At 42.9% G+C, this 16,948-nt stretch overlaps 4 protein-coding genes and 4 non-coding genes across 14 annotated transcripts in view; 6 read left to right on the top strand and 2 right to left on the bottom strand.

Annotated features, from left to right (window-relative positions):
• Positions 1-4,149, bottom strand: part of ZWILCH (zwilch kinetochore protein) — a 38,158-nt gene extending 34,009 nt beyond the window's left edge. For all 3 annotated transcript variants that reach the window (XM_004758626.3, XM_045067454.1, XM_004758628.3), the window contains exons 1-2: positions 3,842-4,149; positions 1,262-1,313 (exon numbers count right to left, since the gene is read on the bottom strand). In XM_004758626.3, the coding sequence (XP_004758683.1) occupies positions 1,262-1,313; positions 3,842-3,894 (105 nt within the window). In that variant the 5' untranslated portion in view covers positions 3,895-4,149. The remainder of the gene's footprint in view (positions 1-1,261; positions 1,314-3,841) is intronic.
• Positions 4,150-4,330: 181 nt separating this feature from the next.
• On the top strand, positions 4,331-9,145 carry RPL4 (ribosomal protein L4). Its single transcript, XM_004758630.3, has 10 exons — positions 4,331-4,449; positions 5,834-6,005; positions 6,193-6,299; positions 6,624-6,762; positions 7,215-7,339; positions 7,635-7,764; positions 8,066-8,222; positions 8,444-8,527; positions 8,633-8,753; positions 8,837-9,145. Exons 1-10 carry the CDS (start codon positions 4,447-4,449, stop codon positions 9,059-9,061), a joined length of 1,263 nt encoding a protein of 420 aa, XP_004758687.2. The 5' UTR covers positions 4,331-4,446; the 3' UTR covers positions 9,062-9,145.
• On the top strand, positions 6,047-6,119 carry LOC123388254. The gene has a single exon (XR_006602809.1). It is a non-coding gene; the product is annotated as a small nucleolar RNA SNORD18 (small nucleolar RNA).
• LOC123388255 lies at positions 6,465-6,563 on the top strand. The gene has a single exon (XR_006602810.1). It is a non-coding gene; the product is annotated as a small nucleolar RNA SNORD16 (small nucleolar RNA).
• LOC123388252 lies at positions 7,034-7,105 on the top strand. The gene has a single exon (XR_006602807.1). It is a non-coding gene; the product is annotated as a small nucleolar RNA SNORD18 (small nucleolar RNA).
• LOC123388253 lies at positions 7,817-7,886 on the top strand. The gene has a single exon (XR_006602808.1). It is a non-coding gene; the product is annotated as a small nucleolar RNA SNORD18 (small nucleolar RNA).
• Positions 9,146-10,696: 1,551 nt separating the features above from the next.
• On the top strand, positions 10,697-14,326 carry SNAPC5 (small nuclear RNA activating complex polypeptide 5). 4 transcript variants are annotated; one of them, XM_004758631.3, is made up of 3 exons: positions 10,699-10,840; positions 12,030-12,119; positions 12,941-14,326. In XM_004758631.3, the coding sequence occupies exons 1-3, from the start codon at positions 10,751-10,753 to the stop codon at positions 13,055-13,057; spliced, it is 297 nt and encodes a 98-aa protein (XP_004758688.2). In that variant the 5' UTR covers positions 10,699-10,750; the 3' UTR covers positions 13,058-14,326. The 4 variants fall into 4 exon arrangements, with proteins under 4 accessions (XP_044923391.1, XP_004758688.2, XP_004758689.2 ...); XM_004758632.3 differs by having other exon boundaries at positions 10,700-10,840; positions 12,944-14,326; XM_045067457.1 differs by lacking the exon at positions 10,699-10,840 and adding an exon at positions 10,853-11,283 and having other exon boundaries at positions 12,944-14,326.
• A 1,504-nt stretch (positions 14,327-15,830) lies between these two features.
• Positions 15,831-16,948, bottom strand: part of MAP2K1 (mitogen-activated protein kinase kinase 1) — an 80,230-nt gene continuing 79,112 nt past the window's right edge. For both annotated transcript variants that reach the window (XM_004758633.3, XM_004758634.3), the window contains exon 11: positions 15,831-16,860. In XM_004758633.3, the coding sequence (XP_004758690.1) occupies positions 16,747-16,860 (114 nt within the window). In that variant the 3' untranslated portion in view covers positions 15,831-16,746. The remainder of the gene's footprint in view (positions 16,861-16,948) is intronic.

Genomic DNA, 16,948 nt, shown 5'->3' with positions numbered 1-16,948 from the left:
TGGTTCCTCTGAATGTGACCATTAGAAAAAGGGTCTTGGCAAATATAATCAAGTTAAGGATTAGCTTGGATTGTGGGGCGGGGGAGGGGGCTACTTCCAATGACTGATGTACTTATATACTTATAAGGAGGGAAAGATTTACGGACATAGACACACAGGGAATGCAATCTAGTAACAGCGGCAGAAATAGAGTGATGTGTCTACACAGCAAGAAACTCCAAGGATTGTAGGAAACCACCAGAAACTAGGAAGAGCTGAGGAAAAATCCTTTCCTAGAGCCTCCAATAGCAGCATGGCCCTTCTGCCACCTCCATTTCAGAGTCCTAGTCTCCAGAATAGCAACAGAATAAATTTCTGATGTTTTAAGCATACCAATTTGTGGTTACAGCAGCCCTAGGAAACTAATATATGTATTAAGCAAGAATTCCAATGAGGAAGGATTAATACATTTACCTAGATATACTTAATTCCTATGTTTGGTTAGTGAAAAGTCCAACAGTAAGAAATAACTCTACTTGTAATTTTCTTTCTGGGCTTATTTATTTATTTATGTCTTTTGTCTATTCTTCTATTACAGTTGTCACTTTTCTTTGATTTTTAAGAATTTTTTATGTATTTTATATACATGATATTAACCTTTATCTTATATGACTATTTCTCTACAGCTTATTTGTTTTTTAGCATATAATTACTTTTAGTTCACTTTAGTTTAGTTATTTTATAAATTAAACCTTACAGGGACTTTAGCTATGAAACACTTGGCATATATCAGATGCTTAATAAATCCAAGAATATTTATAGCAGCTTTATTTGTAACTATGAAAAACTGAAAACAATTCATGTGTCCACCAGCTGGTAAATAGATATGCATCACACATCCATATAATGGGATACTATCCAACAATAAAAAGGAATGAACTACTGATCCACACAAAAAATAGATAAATCTCAAATGTACTACATTCCTTGATAGAAGCCAAAAGACTACATACTGCGTGATTTTATTTATATGACACCCTGGAAAAAGACAGAGACAGAGGGCTGGTTATAAAGGTACATGATATTTTTGGAGGTGCCGGAAATGTTCTAGATGTTGGTCATAGGGCTGGTTATATGACTGAATGCATTTTTAAAAACTCATAGAACTGTACTCTAAAAGGGTGGGATTTACTCTAAATTAACTTCAATGAACCCATCTTTTAAAGAAGCAGAATGTTAGAATTACTGAGTTGTGTTTAAAAATGAAATAAATTGTTCATACCTCATAGACAAATGGATCTTTATGGACTCCTTTCTTTTCTTCATCAAACTCCCTGAAATGAAGAACTACATATGAAAAACAGAGCTACAGTATTCTGACATTTAAATTCAGTAGTCATCAGTTTATCTTTGCATGACATGTGAGAAAAGCAAAATGCAAAGTAGTCATGGCAGCCCGAAGGCATGGTTGGGAAGAGGGAAAAAAGCAGGAAAAGAATATGAGAAGGGACTCCTGGGTGGCTCAGTCGGTAAAGCTGCCTTTGGATCTGGTCATGATCTCAGGGTCCTGGGATTGAGTCCCACATTGGGCTCTGCTCAGCGAGGAGTCTACTTCTCCCTCTGCCTGCCACTGTCCCTGCTTGTGCGCGCTCTCTCTCTCTGACAAATAAGTTAAAAAAAAAAGAGTATGAGAAAAAAGAGATGTGGCAGAAATTAATAAACTGCTGCCCACAACTGGGCACAGTGGCTTCTCAGAGGCAGGAGGAAATCAGGTTATCTACCTGTACTCTCTTATCTTGTAAAACACATCATCAGTTACTATTAAAATGTAATTTACCATGTAACTCAAGGTAAGTAAAAATCACTGGATTCTGATCTGCACTGAATCAGTGGGTAACCACAGAAAAGTTATTTAAGGTTCCCAGCCCTAGATTTCTATGGTTAAAATAGAAACATCTATTCTCCCTCTATTTTTATCGACTGTCACTAAAAACTTAGTATACTAACTTGATAAGCACAAAACTCAGATATAATTAATAATTATCATTTCATTCCAGAAAGTTCTAAAATAGTCATCCCAAAGCATGTGAACACTAAACCATTAAACATACCAAAATGCACATCAGCCTGATCTACACTCTGAAAGAGACACAATCTTTAGAGACCTAAAGAAGCCCAATGGGATTGTCTCAGGATACCATTTGTTATTTGATCTACTCTGACTTACTGAAATAAAAACAGGAGAGCTAGGCCTGTGAATGACTCACTTTTGCCATTTTGGACAAGACAGTGATTTATTTTTAAAGATATTTGTCCTTTGTGTATAACTGAGGGATGTTATTCAATCAATTATTCAACAATCATATATGTTATAGGCAGGCACTCTTTATAGGTGTCCAGGATATACAACAAAAACATAGTCCCTGGTTCCTAGTCTTGACTGAAGCCCAAAGAGCCAACAGCTAGAATACAAGGTGATGGGTGCTCCAACAGAGGTGAGTGGAGGGTGCTGTGTTGGCACAATGGAAGACTTGTTGCTATACTAGTAGAAATTCATCCTGAAAGTCAAGAGGAGCTCACTAAAAGATTTTATTTTATTTTAAAGATTTTATTTGAGAGAGAGCATGAGAGTGAGCATGAGCAGGCGAGAGGGGCAGAGGCAGAGAGAGAAGCAGCAGGGAGCCCTACATGGGGCTTGATGCCAGGACCCTGAGATCAGGACCTGAGCCAAAGGCAGACACTTAACTGACTGAGCCATCCAGACACCCCACTAAAATGTTTTAAACGAGAAACACTTTTCTGATCATGAGATGGAGGGCATGACCTTGGAGGCCAGAATAATAAAAAATTATGGCATTTAGAAAATAAAGGCTTAGATTACATCAGTGGTTCTCAAATGTGGTGTGAGGCCAGCAGGAGGTTTCACCTAGAATTTGTCAGAATTCTTTGGCCCCACCCAGATTTACTAAATCAGAAACCCTGGAGATGGGGCCCAGCAATCTTGCCTTTGGACAACCCTCCAGGTGATTGATGCAAACTCAAATTTGAGACCTGCTGGATTCGATTTTAAAGTTGGATGCAGACTAGATGGAATCCCCTTTTGTACTAGCAATTCACTTTAAGAATACTTTTTTTTTTTTTTAAGATTTTATTTATTTATTTGACAGACAGAGATCACAAGTAGGCAGAGAGGCAGGCAGAGAAAGGAAGAAGCAGGCTCCCCACTGAGCAGAGAGCCCGATGCGGGGCTCCATCCCAAGACCCCAGATCATGACCCGGGCCGAAGGCAGAGGCTTTAACCCACTGAGCCACCCAGGCGCCCCTAAGAATACTCTTAAAGCACAGTGAAATAAAGGTACTTAAAAAAAACAAACAAAAACAAAACAAAACAAAACAAAAAGCCAACACACTACAGCGGCAGCACGAACAGTTATTCTGAATAGACACTACGTTTCACTCCAGAAAAGCTTTAAACAGATGAAGAAGGCTGACATCTATTTTCCCATCTCCTGAGAGGTGTCGTCAGCATATCCTAAGTTCCGTGCACTACGGGCATGAATAAAGCGCCTCTTGAAAAATTTGTCACCTCCCACCCCGATTGATAACGTAGACTTGTTTTCTTCTATAGGAGACTACAAGCAAGCCCCCACAGGGCCAACCCCACAACGGAGCAGATAACCGGTCTTCCCCAATTCCCAGACCCCAGGAAAGCTGCCTTAGTCTGTAACTTAGGCGCCCCCGATAACTGACAAGGCGCTTCTTCCCAAAGCAGGGGCAGAAGGCTGGGGGCGGAGACCGAAAAACATGCCGAGGGAGCAGTGCTGCCCTGGCACCCTAGGCAACAGCACGGGCTACAACTCACTGCAGGAGACGAGAGTAAAACTCCTCCGCCGCTCTGTTGATTCGGGACCACATCACGCCCCAATTCGACTGCAGATGCGAGACCGCCAAACTGAACTGCGCGCCGGCCGCTGACGTCCGGGGTCATGACCCTCTCGCCGGGACTACGTTTACACCCCACCCACGCCCGCCAGGCCCCGTTTGTCCACAAAGTTAATCTTTTGTTCTAGAGGACACAGCGGTCTTTTCCGTCCCCGCAGTTTTCCATTCCCTAAAGAAAAAGTTAAAATAAGTTGCAGTGGTCGAAAGGGAAAGGAAACCTCTTCTCGCGAGAGTTGCCACGCCTCCTTACGGATTATTCCGCGAAAAGAAGTCCCTTGTTTCTAAGCGCTTTTCTTGGCTTTGAAAGTCCGTAGATACCGTAATTTGATACATATAAAGAAATAATGCTCTATTTTTTGTTTTTATAGAGTGGAAGAGTGATATTTTGTGTCTCTGGATTGGTTCTGAGGCGGGGCGTGTTGGCGGACGAGTGGAAGCTTACATATAGAGCGGAAGTAGTAGGTACTTCCTTTTCCTATAGGAGCCGCCGGGTAGAGAGGAGCGTGGCCCTCTCCTCTCCCCGCGATGGTGAGTGGAAGCTCTGTCTGGAGGGCTCTTCCCTGCTCTCGGGTCCCGGCGGGAATGGGTTGGGGGCTTGGGGCATAAAATCTTCATGAGAGAAAGCGAGGAAAAGGAGATGAGGGTCAAAGGTATATTCTTGTGGCTCGGAGCTGAGTAGGGCGGCTTTACGGCAGCCATTTTAGAGGCAACGTGGGCGTCCCAGCACAGGACGATTCCAGATCGCTCTCAGGTGCAGAGGAACCTTTGGGATTTTAGCTTTCCGTGGATCGTAGAAGGCATGGGTTCTCTTGACAGTTCGGAAGTTTTGGGGGCCTAACGCTAAATCGGAGTGAAAATCAATTTTGGGCCTTGAATTTTCACGGGTGGTTCAGTAAGGACTATGACGGTGTTTCGAGATAGATTTTTTGAAAGACTTGCATATCCACTTTCTTTTTAATTGTCTGTTCGTCTAAGAATAGCCTCTACAAAAGCTTCCTGACCCTCTTTTAAAAATTGTTCCGTTTGGTGCACCCTAAATCTTGGAATTCTTAGTTCATAGCACGACTGTCACATGCACTACATTCCACAAATAATGTGTAGTGTTTTGTGCCATAGAGAGTTAAGTGAAAAAAGGGGACAAAAAACACTTGGGTTGCTTGGATCCTAATTTTGACAGGATAACACCTAAATACTTGCTGGTCATGATTGTTGGGAACATGGGGGAATGGGAGTGGAGCAGTAGTTGGGCCTTAGAGTGATCAGAGAAACTTTCCAAAAGGTGGCCTGAAGGAGTGTGAGAAAGCATGCTGAGCCTCTGTAGGATGAAGACAGCTACTTCTGAGGCAGAAGGGGTATGGCCCTGAGTGTAGGGACAGTGATGTCTGGAAAAGATTATGGGAGATGAGGTCCAGCAGATCACATAAGCCATCCTCAGAACTTCAGTAGGTTCAATCTTCTTTGGGAAGATTGAGCAAAAAGTAATACGACCAGTTATTTTTTTTGGTGAGTTTCTTGTGATGTGTTGGGGATGAAGGGGGCCAGGGGCATAAATTTTAAGTAGAGCTGTGGTAGACTAGATTTGTTGATGATGTGGTAAATATTCAGAGGGTGGCATTAAATAGCATTTGCAAACCTTCCAGTATGCTTTTGATCATTTTGTACGGTCTGGGTTGAAAGATGAATGGTAAATTTTGTGGTAGATTTTGAGGTTCTAAATATCCTTTAAGTGTAAGAATTTATTTAAGTTAATAAACCTGATGTGTTAGCAACAGCCTTGGTTTCAGCTCTAAGTATTGTCTACCAGCGCAAATACAAATCTCTTCTGTACTCCGTCTTTAAAGGTGTTGCTAATAGGAGAGAATAGTGTCTCTGACATCATCTGTCAACATAAATCTGTTTTTCTTTTTCCCAGGCGTGTGCTCGCCCATTGATATCTGTGTACTCCGAAAAGGGGGAATCATCTGGCAAAAATGTTACTTTGCCTGCTGTGTTCAAGGCTCCCATTCGACCGGATATTGTCAACTTTGTTCACACCAACTTGCGCAAAAACAACAGACAGCCATATGCTGTCAGTGAATTAGCAGGTATGGATTTTTTAAGGGTTGATGTTTTAAGACCTACTTAACAGTAATGATGAAATTCCATTCCATTGGTCCGTGTTTCTGAATCAACATGATTTTTCTGGATGTTCTGATGCTGTTGCTATCATGGGTAATAGTTCTAGAATGGTATGGCTGAGTAGCTAAAACTTGTATTTTTTCCCAATTTCAGGTCATCAAACCAGTGCTGAGTCTTGGGGTACTGGCAGAGCTGTGGCTCGAATTCCCAGAGTTCGAGGTGGTGGGACTCACCGTTCTGGCCAGGGTGCCTTTGGAAATGTATCCTTTGTTTCACTCTGGATTGGTCAGCCCTTGTGGAATTTATCAGACGTGACCTGATTAATTCATATGAGCAGTTTTTGAAATTTTTTTTCAGCATATTAATAGTGTTCAAGTTAAACCTTGCCCTGGGCAGATAGAGGCTTGGCGTGAGGAAGTTCTGCTTGCAATGATGTCGTAATTTGCGTCTTACTCTGTTCTCAGCGACAGTTGCCTGCTGTCAGTAAGCTGGTTCAGAAGGGTGACGAAAATTCTTACTGAGCAAGACATAAGTCTTTTAATTCCTTAAATTCTAAGAAATGTGATTCTTAACTGGGAAAATAGATGTGTCGTGGGGGCCGCATGTTTGCACCCACCAAAACCTGGCGCCGTTGGCATCGCAGAGTGAACACGACACAGAAGCGATACGCCATTTGCTCTGCCCTGGCTGCCTCGGCCTTACCAGCGCTGGTCATGTCTAAAGGTTTGTATATTTTGTATTATAGAAATGGTACAAAATACTTTTTTTTCTCTCTCTCTCTCTACCTAACCCATTTTATTCATGCTAATAATTGTATGGATTCTATTCATCCCAGAGTCCCTATATTAAATAATAGTTCTGACTACTTCAATCTATAGTAAGTCTTTGGTGAATACTGTGTAATAACTGGTGAACTAAATGGAATGTAGTGATTTCATGTATTAGAAAACTTTTCCGCTCAAACTTCATCATGTCCCTATTCTGTTTTAAATGGTCAAAATGATGAGATTCCACTTAATTGGTCCGTGTTTCTGAAACACATGATATCTGTGGAAATTCTGATTTGGCACATTGTATGCTATTTTGCTTTCGTGGAGTATATGAAATGTTTCTTGATTTTTTTTAAAAACGTTCGGGATAATCAGATATTTGTTGGTGTTACTTGGCATTGTCAGGTCATCGTATTGAGGAAGTTCCTGAACTTCCTTTGGTGGTGGAAGATAAAGTTGAAGGCTACAAGAAGACCAAGGAGGCTGTTTTGCTTCTTAAAAAACTTAAAGCCTGGAATGATATCAAAAAGGTAGGCTTAATGAACAAATTTTTACTTTGTGGTCCTTGACACAGATCTGTTGTCAGATTTTTAAATTTCAGAAGGTGTCTGGAGGACAGTGTAACTTCAGTGGATAGGAGAAAAGGACTCTCTAAAACCTTATAACTTGGGTTTTGAATCTTGATTGCCATTTGCTGCTGTGTGTGAATGTTGAGCAGTTAATTGTGGCTCTTTTTCATCATCTGTAAAGTGGAGTTTAACTTTGAAGTTCAATTGCAGGGTTTGTATCTTAATCGAAAAACTAATAAATGTTCTCACTTTTTAGGTCTATGCCTCTCAGCGAATGAGAGCTGGCAAGGGCAAAATGAGAAACCGCCGTCGAATCCAGCGCAGGGGACCCTGCATCATCTACAATGAAGACAATGGTATCATCAAGGCCTTCAGAAACATTCCTGGTAATTGTTCTGCTTACTTCAATTGCCCATATGATGGAAGCTTCCTCAGCTTTTATTATGATGAGATTCCACTTTATGGTCCGTGTTTCTGAAACACATGATTATGTGGAACTTCTGATATTCAGCTGAATAAGTAACACCAATGATGGTTGAAACTGCCTAATTTGTGACGTAATTTTTGGGTACCTTATGTAACCCATAAGTCATAAACATGATTTGTATTTCTTGTATTTAAAATACAGGTTCCCTAACTGTTTTCCCTTGTTTGTTTCCTCATAATTCTGGCTTCTTGTTTCCAAAGGAATTACTTTACTTAATGTAAGCAAACTGAACATTTTGAAACTTGCTCCTGGTGGGCATGTGGGACGTTTCTGCATTTGGACTGAAAGTGCTTTCCGCAAGTTAGACGATCTTTATGGCACTTGGCGTAAGGCTGCCTCCCTCAAGAGTAACTACAAGTGAGTGTTCTTTGTTTTCATATGTAGAACACAGGTGTTCATGCTGTGAATATTTACATTCAGAATTGGTTTGCATGTTTTCTAAATAATGTGACCTTTATGTTCAAATTCAGTATTGTGAAATGGTGAGATACTCTGAACAGCAGTAGTGTAATGGAATTCTGAGGGGACTCTGAGAAATAGGAATTGAGCATTTTACTGTTCGACATTTTTTTTTTCAGCCTTCCCATGCATAAGATGCTTAATACAGACCTTAGCAGAATCTTGAAAAGTCCAGAGATCCAAAGAGCCCTCCGAGCACCACGGTAAAGTTGTGATACCTGCTGTTGCTAAAGCCTCATATGCATAGTATTGGCTATTTCAGAAATGGTGGGTAATGTGAATAAGATACTAATGTTCCTTTTTAACAGCAAGAAGATTCATCGCAGGGTCCTGAAGAAGAATCCACTGAAGAACCTGAGAATCATGTTGAAGCTAAACCCCTATGCAAAGACCATGCGCCGGAACACCATTCTTCGCCAGGCCAAGAATGTGAGTGAGAGTTTGGTTTTTGATGATAGGTTAACTTCTTTTGAAAGATAGGATTCTTAGGTTTTTGTCTTAATTTGTTGCAGCACAAACTCCGGATGGATAAGGCGGCAGCAGCCTTAGAAGCCAAATCAGGTGAGAAGGGAGTTCCAGGCAAGAAGCCTCTGGTAGGGAAGAAAGGAAAGAAGGCTGTTAGTGTGAAGAAGCAGAAGAAACCTGTGGTGGGGAAAAAGGCTGCAGCTACCAAGAAACCAGCAGCTGATAAGAAGCCTGCAGAAAAGAAACCCACTGCAGAGAAGCCTGCTGCCTAAAAACTTAACGTTTATTCATAAAAGTCAAATAATTTTGGACAGCTAATTTTGAATAAAGACATGATCAAAGCCATTGAGAAGCAAGACTTGTTGGATGTGTTTGTGAATCTTGTTTAGAATTTTGTTTGTTTCCTCATAATTCGGGCTTCTTGTTTTCCATTTTAGAGTCTGGTGTAAAACAGGGCCTTGCCTTTACAGTCCATGCCATTGGATGGGAAGAAGAATGCTCATAAATCCAGATTAAAAAATCAGTTTGTAATGTTTTGAGATGCAGGTGGTTAAAAGACTTCTCAGATGTGCAGAAGCTGTTAGAAGATTTAGCACTCCTCAGGCACCTGGCTGGCTGCCTCAGTTGGTTGAGCATCCATTCTTGGTTTTGGGTCAAGTCAAGAGCTTATGGGTCATGGGGTCAAGCCCCATGTCAGTCTCCCAAGTTAAGTGAGTAGTTTGCTTGGGATTCTCTCCCTCTTCCCTCATGTGCTCACTTGCAGGCTTGCTCTATAAAATCTTTGTAAAAAGGTACATCACTCCTCCCTCCAAAACCAAAAAGTTCATCTTGGAAACGTATAATTACATAAGAGGTTTTTTCTCTCAATACCACAAGAGGGCAGGATCTATGTATTTCAAGGCACTGCAATAAGAAATTGATGCTTCCTCCACAAAGGTTCCTATTAAGCTGCTGTGATAAGTACAGTTACTAGAGGAAATGCTACCCTCAGTATTTTGACCCATAGTATAGAGTGTCAGAAGCATTTTCCAGAACTACTTGGATTTTTGCAGTTTTAGTGAAGGGATGGATATGTTGAGTATATTGCAGAGAAGTGTGTCAAAAGGACATTGTTGGGGGTTCCTGGGTGGCTCAGTGGGTTAAAGCCTCTGCCTTCAGCTCAGGTCATGATCCCAGAGTCCTGGGATGGAGCCCCACCTCAGGCTCTCTGCTCAGCAGGCCGCTTCCTTCTCTCTCTCTGCCTGCCTCTCTCCTACATGTGGTTTCTGTCAAAAAATAAAATCTTAAAAAAAAGACATTGAGGTTTTTTTACCCTGTTTTGTCAGTATCTTGACCACCTTAACGGTTGACCTGTCCTGACCCTTGTGTTGTCTCTTATCAGGGTGGTTTTGCATCTGGTTTCTTTTGATAACCTTAAAATCCAGATCCAGGTTATCTATCTCCATCCCTTAGCAGTTAAAGGGACCGCGCCCCAACTGAATATTAGCAATGGTTTGTTTTCCTGTTCTAACTTGCGCGGCCTCTTGGGAACCACTATTATGTGACCAGGAATCCTTGCCTGCAAAAATAAACAGGGCTCGTGCGCCTCTGCCCTCAGGTGCGTCCGCAGGTTTTGTGGAGTTGCAAAGAACCACCTGTTGCAAAAACACTGAAAGTACGATGCTGGGAGTACTGCTCAAAAGCAGCATTTGAAAGTGGGTACTTGACCGTTTTTACCTCTCAAGTTCTTTATTGCTCCAGGCCCTGTGCTTTAGGATTCTAATGATTACTGAACTCCAGTGTTTTCGGTTAAAAACCCGGAGTTGGGCTGGGCAGAGCAGGCCCACCCAGACGCAGCGAGCCGGAAGCGCCTTGGCCCACGTGGCTCGAGCCCCGCCCAGCCCGCCACTCGGTTTCCGGAAACGCGGGGCTTATGACGTCGCTACCGGGCGCCAGGCGGACGGCGGGCGGGAGGGGACGCCATGCTTAGCCGGCTTCAGGAGCTGCGCAAGGAGGAGGAGACGCTGCTGCGGTTGAAGGCGGCCTTGCACGACCAGTTGAACCGGCTCAAGGTGACCCCCGCTTCTCTCCCACCCCGCGGGAACCCTAGGCGTCGGCCGCGTCCACCTGGTAGTCGACAAGCCCTTGGCCAGCGTGTTTGATATTGCGAGCCCACTCGTGTCAGAATCTGGATCCTGCAGGTCTAGGCTGAGGTCCAGCGATGTGTACGTGCGGCAGAGTCCCCGCCACGCTCCCAACACCTGTAAATGCAGGTGCTCCGCACGCCATGTGCGGACCGCTTCCTCCCGAGCTCCTTTAGCATGTGCTAGCCACCGTTTACTAGCTCCATTTGGCGCTTGAAACAGCTCCAGTATTGTTAACCCAGAAGAGACTCGTTGATCCGTTGTGCAGAGAAAGCAAGCGAGGCCCTGAGGAAGGAGACTTGTCGCGCGCCGTTCCCAATAGTTTTTCTTCTGGCAGCTGCTGCGGATTCCACGGCCCGGACGAGATTTAGGTGCACCAGGGCCATTTCCCACACCTGTGCCTAATCCACTCTCTGTCCCAGTGAGATGACGTTGATAAGGGCGGCTTAGAACTCTAATTCAGGATCTTAAGTCCAAATGAGATGCAGGTTATGAAGGCCATTTTTAAGCTGAAAAGCACCGTATAGCTGCGACATAATCTAAATACTACTTTCCTCAGGATAGTTGTAATGGGCGGCACTTAATTATGTTCTTGTATCACTACTACCTGTACAAAATACCCGGTGGGTGTCCTGTGTGATGATGAGGACGATCTCTAACGCCTCAGTTCTTTACGCTCCAGACACTTGTACTTTCGTGTGTGTGTACACACGTACGTACACACGTACGTACTTTTTATTCTTCCTGCCTTCCCTTTCTCATTACTGGGTAGAATTCCATAGCCTGGGTGGCTCAGTGGGTTAAAGCCTCTGCCTTCCGCTCAGGTCATGATCGCAGACCTGGGATGGAGCCCCGCATCGGCTGATCTTACCTATCTAGGGGAATGAAAGTCTTGCCACAGCTGAGATATCCGTACCCCAGGGGTAAGGGGCTAGATATTTTTCTTGGCTCCTTTCCTTAAAATGTGGGAAAAGAGTAAAAGCCCCATGCTTCCCTCTAGAACCACAGTTTTCACTTCTCATGCTGCAAGCCTTTTGACAACGTGCTCAGCAAATTTTACCCATGTCAGTAGTCCAGTGAAATGGTAAGCAAAGTGTCCTCACCTCTTCTTTCCTAGGTTGAAGAACTAGCCCTCCAATCAATGATTAGTTCTAGGAGAGGAGAGGAGATGTTGTCTTCTCAGCCTGCACCCGAACAGTCACCTGATGTAAGTTGAATCAGGTGTGGGCCTAGGGAGAGAATGCAAAGTGCATTCTGTGCTCATGCTGCCTGGAGGCCAAAAACTTTTTGTAAATTACATTATCATGCCCAGAGGACTCAGGGAATTGCTTGTAAGAATGTTCTAGTGTTATAAACTGGCTATTTCAGTATCACTGTTTTAGACAGGGAACAGCCACTTTTCTACCAGCTAGTCAGACCTTGATTTATAAGTCAGGTACTGTGGCATTTGCCTGCAGCCTCCTAGTCATCTGACCTCTGTAGTTACTCCAGTGGACCCAGGGAGAGTTAGAGAGCTTTGCAGGAATTTGTCAGAACTTCCACTGCTTCATGAATAAGTAAGCCTGGGATTTAAGAACAGATTGTAGCTTCAACTACAAAGCATAGTGCTAAAAAGTGAGTTCCAATCTTCAACATCTCCTTCTACTAATGCCCTCAAGTAAAATAGTACAATATTCTTCTTTCTAAATATCCCATATTTGAGCACTTTTTCTCCCAGGTGTATTTAAGCCATTTGAAAGCATACCTAAGCCAGCGTAATTCTTAATGCATGAACCATGGTTGTAGACATTTGACATTCTGTGAAATCTACGGAATTTAGTTCCCTCCCATTTTGGCAGTGGGGGGCGGGGGCGGGGGTGCGGTAAGAGGGTCAGGGTAGAAATTGGAAAAATAGGAAGTCGCCTTACCTCCTGATGATAATTATTGGGGATGGAGGTGCAGTTGAAATTTGATTTTAAAACATATTTAAGAATTTGCTGGTTTAAGGCCAGTGTCTTTTCTACTAAAGCATAATGTTCTTGCCTAAAGCAGATGTTGGTTCATGTTGACAATGAAGCATCAATCAACCAAACAGCACTGGAGTTGAGCACAAGGAGCCATGTGCCCGAAGAGGAGGAGGAGGAAGAGGAAGAAGAATCAGATTAGGGAAGAACCAAGCTTAGTTACAGGAACTAAGTTACTACATCTGAGGAACTTTTGTCTCTTCAAAAAAAATTTTCTTTCCGTGGGCCCTCTGGTCGGCTTTAAAAGGAACAAGAACTTTTAAGGTTGTGTAGTCTTGAAAATGGTTCCATCAAGAACTCAAGTTTCAGAACACTTTAACAAAAATTAGTGCCATGTGGAAAAGCAGACATGCAGTGTCTTAGCATTGAGCAATAAGGGTGGTGCTGTAACTATTCTGGTCAGATTTAGTAATTATGCTCAAAACAAAGTTTCCTCTAAAATGCTATTGAGAAAGTCTGGCATTTGCACAAAGGGCAGAGTTTAAATACAAGCCAGCCTTTCCAGTCAGCAATACCTCTTTTAAGAAAACCAATTAAAGGTTCTGTGGATGCCACTGAACTATTGTGAGCAGAGCAAGGCTGAGGTCTAGGAGAGAAGGATGACCAGTGAGGAGCCAGAGGGCCACTTGAGAACACAAGCTGCTGCCACCCCTCGGTGGAGCAGGTAGGAACTCTGTACTCTAGAGGGGTTTGTGGGGCTGCCATCACCTGTAGCTTGAGACATCACAGTGGAAAAATGTGCTTAGAAATAAAGTACAGATAGGGGAACCTGGGTGGCTCAGTGGTTTAATGCCTCTGCCTTCAAATTCAGCTCAGGTCATGATCCTGGGGTCCTGGGACTGAGTCCCGCATCGGGCTCTCTGCTCAGCAGGGAGTCTGCTTCCCCTACCCTCCTGCATGCCTCTCTGCCTACTTGTGATCTCTGTCAAATAAACAAAATCTTAAAAAAAAAAGAAAGAAAGAAAGAAAAGAAAGTACAAATAAAGAGCTGTCCGTGCAGCTTTCTGGTTTCCAAATAGCAACAGAGGAAAGGATTAGTTCCTCCCCGGGGGCAAAAAAGTAAAGCAGAATGGTTTAAAACCCATTTCTGGACTTGGGGAATGTGCCATTAAATCACTGTGCTTGGGAGATTGGGGTTTTGTAATGATGACAGTTACAGAATAACAGTTGTTAAAATTTGCTACTTAGAGCTGAGATTCACTTCTCCATACCGTCCCTCTTCCAGTGAATATACAGTTATGTAGTTGCTTAATTTTATAAAAGTAATTTGCCCTGCCCAAGCAACAGAAAAGCCAAACAAAACAGAAAGAACCTCCTCAAGCAGAACTTGTTCTGTAACCATTCTAGAAGAGAACATGAGTGTATTTATTAATCAGCATTTCATTAAAAGTTATTTTGAGCTACTCTTAAATAGAAGTTTAAATGAGCATGTTTCTTGGAAAAGACCGTGTGCAGACTGTTGTGCGATGAAAAGCAATCAATCTATACACTTAGAGGTTTTATTTAAAATAGGAGCGTGGGATTCTGAGAGCTAGAGAAGTTGGCTCTGAATTGTAGCTCTACCACTAACTGGTTGCTTGTCTTCTTAACTCTTTGCAGCCCTCAGAGTCCTGTGGGTAAAATGACAATATTCCTACGAGATAGTATGTAAAAATCTAACTATTGTCAGTGTCTCAACAAGAGAAAGGCTAAGGGAGGTACTTGACAAAGGGAATTCAGAACAGCAAGACTGAGGCAGGTGACCTCATTCTTGAGAACAAGATCATTCTTGGTAAAAATTACTAAGAAGAAACCTCTTGACTCTCAAAATGTAACACACATTTGCGTGTAAATAGGGAATTTAAAACACCCCTCAAAAGACACTGAACACGAAAGCATTCAGATCCTGGTATTAGACTGCAGGTTACACCTTCCTCCTAAGATGAAGTTTGCACATTTTAATGAGACCTTCTCGGTTCATATCCTCTCCATTAGCAAAAGACATAGGGTGTGAGTTTTAAACCTCGGTTTGAATGGATGTTGAAACACGTGGGTTAGACTATTAACTTCGAACAGATGTTAGCCTCCTAGCAAGAGAAAACGGACTGGCCAAAGCTGCCGTGTACATACCACAAAGCGTTTTTTAACGTCCTGGCTGCCTTCCAAGCTCTAGGAGATCCAGAGTGGAAGTACCTACTCAGGAGATTTATTCAGATCCTGTTTTAGTTTAAAAACAAAATGGGCCTTTTGTTTTTAAAGATGTGTTTATTTTGGTTTTCTGTAACCTGTCCTCTTGAAGAAAATGAGGAAGGAGGTGCTGACCAGGCATCATCACAAGTATCTCAAGTTCTGAAAGTCACTTGGGCAGCAAAGGTCAGTGGGACATGGCTTTGTTTTCTGTGACTTCACTGCTACCTCACAGGCAGGACAAAGCCAGTATCAGGTCCATTCCTCTCCAAGAAAGTGTAAAGAAGTCACTAGTAAAAGAGGGGAGAGTACTGCTCAGTGGAAGAAAGCACAGGACCGGGTGTCTCAGGCAGAGGCTCCCACACCAATCAGGCATGGCAAGCCAAGAACAGTGTGCCCCTGGGAGCACACCGGTGACACGGCAAACCCCACCTCGCCTATTGCTTTTCCCTGTGTCAAAATGGCAGGAAGAGATGGGATCTATCCACAGGTCCACAGGAAAGGTAGCTGGAAGATTCACGCATAAGTGGAAGAAAGGGCTGCACAAAGTCCAAAGCCTGGGATCACAGGAAGATCCATTAGTCCAGAGCACTGAACTTGTCCTCAGTGTGGCATTTCTGCCTTCTAGGGTCCTTCCTGTTTCCACCTGTGCCCTCACTATAAGGCTTGGCCAAATCGTCTGACTTTGTGTATGTTTGTGTACCAGAGACACTGAAAATCCTACCACAAAAGGAGACATTTTTCCATCCTTTTAACTTGATAGTATATTTATTAGAATAAGAGATTAGATTTGTTAAACATCTGGACTGAAATGGTTAAAAGGATTTTCATACAGTTTTTAGGCACTATACACACTTGTTTACAATAGCATCAGTGCTTGGATTTGGGGAAAGAAATCTCATACATTTTAATGCCTTGATCCATTTGTAACATTCAAAGTAACCACCATTTTAGAAACACTAATTCAAACTCAAAGAGACATAAACCACTAAATATCCCACATAATATATTTAAAAATAAATAGAAATACAACCAGAAGTCTACAAATCATCCCAGTAGACAGACTGGTGAAGCCCTAGCTATCATGGCAGTGAAGGGCTCTGGCTAGATTTTGATAGAAATTGCTTCATTCTACACCAAAAGCAAAAATATAATAAAATAACATGATATATACTTTCTGATGTTCTTTTTCGTAGCAGCAAAGCATGCTTCACATGCACTGCCTGTGAAGGATCTTACAAGGCCCCTTCCTGCTCAAATAGAAGGTCTGCCTGGCAAGAATGCAGTACCACCAAGTGTCAGAGAATCCTGAAAATACAGGCAGCTAGCCAGTCATGGTGAGGAAAGAGCAGTGCAATTTTCAGTAAGTAAGAATGACTACCCACAGTCACCAAAGTTTCACTGTAATTCCACATTGCGCGTGTGTTGATCGACATACACAAAAATAGCCCCAAGCACAAAGCCAATCCACTTAGGGAAGAACAGGAAGAATAAAGACAATAATATTAAAAATGACACAAATAGAATTTTGGCACATGCTGTGTTCTTCATCCCTTGTCATAGGTGAGATGCACGTCTGAACAGAGACAGGCACGGGCAAGAGGCCCGGAAGCGACATGGCACACCACTGGGCAGGGGACTCGCTCTCTACCACTTCCCACGTACTTAAACGCCAGCTGCGTGGGTCGGTGTGCTGGGCTGGTTAAGGCCAATGGTGGAGCAGAGCCAACCTGCAAAATCCACTTCCTCCCCATCAGATCTCTTGATAAAGGCATGAACCTGTGTGCAGGGAAACGGAGAGTAAGTGGTGTTCAAAAACCTTAAAGATCAAGAGTCCTGGGGCTAGAACTTCGCTGCTCTAGTACCC

The sequence above is a fragment of the Mustela putorius genome, unplaced genomic scaffold (assembly GCF_011764305.1).
Source record: "Mustela putorius furo isolate JIRA1106 unplaced genomic scaffold, ASM1176430v1.1 tig00003896_pilon_pilon_pilon, whole genome shotgun sequence".
Taxonomy (NCBI): domain Eukaryota; kingdom Metazoa; phylum Chordata; class Mammalia; order Carnivora; family Mustelidae; genus Mustela; species Mustela putorius.
The sequence above is the reverse complement of the archived record's forward strand: the minus strand, read 5'-3'. Positions and strand labels throughout refer to the sequence as shown.

Bases quoted from the DNA above. Each gene is read 5' to 3' on its own strand.
- SNAPC5 (XM_004758631.3), top strand. From the start codon at position 10,751: ATGCTTAGCCGGCTTCAGGAGCTGCGCAAGGAGGAGGAGACGCTGCTG. The intron at 10,841-12,029 runs GTGACCCCCGCT...CTTCTTTCCTAG, and splicing joins ACCAGTTGAACCGGCTCAAG to GTTGAAGAACTAGCCCTCCA. The intron at 12,120-12,940 runs GTAAGTTGAATC...TCTTGCCTAAAG, and splicing joins CACCCGAACAGTCACCTGAT to CAGATGTTGGTTCATGTTGA.
- RPL4 (XM_004758630.3), top strand. The intron at 6,300-6,623 runs GTATCCTTTGTT...CTGGGAAAATAG, and splicing joins GCCAGGGTGCCTTTGGAAAT to ATGTGTCGTGGGGGCCGCAT. The intron at 8,754-8,836 runs GTGAGTGAGAGT...AATTTGTTGCAG, and splicing joins TTCTTCGCCAGGCCAAGAAT to CACAAACTCCGGATGGATAA.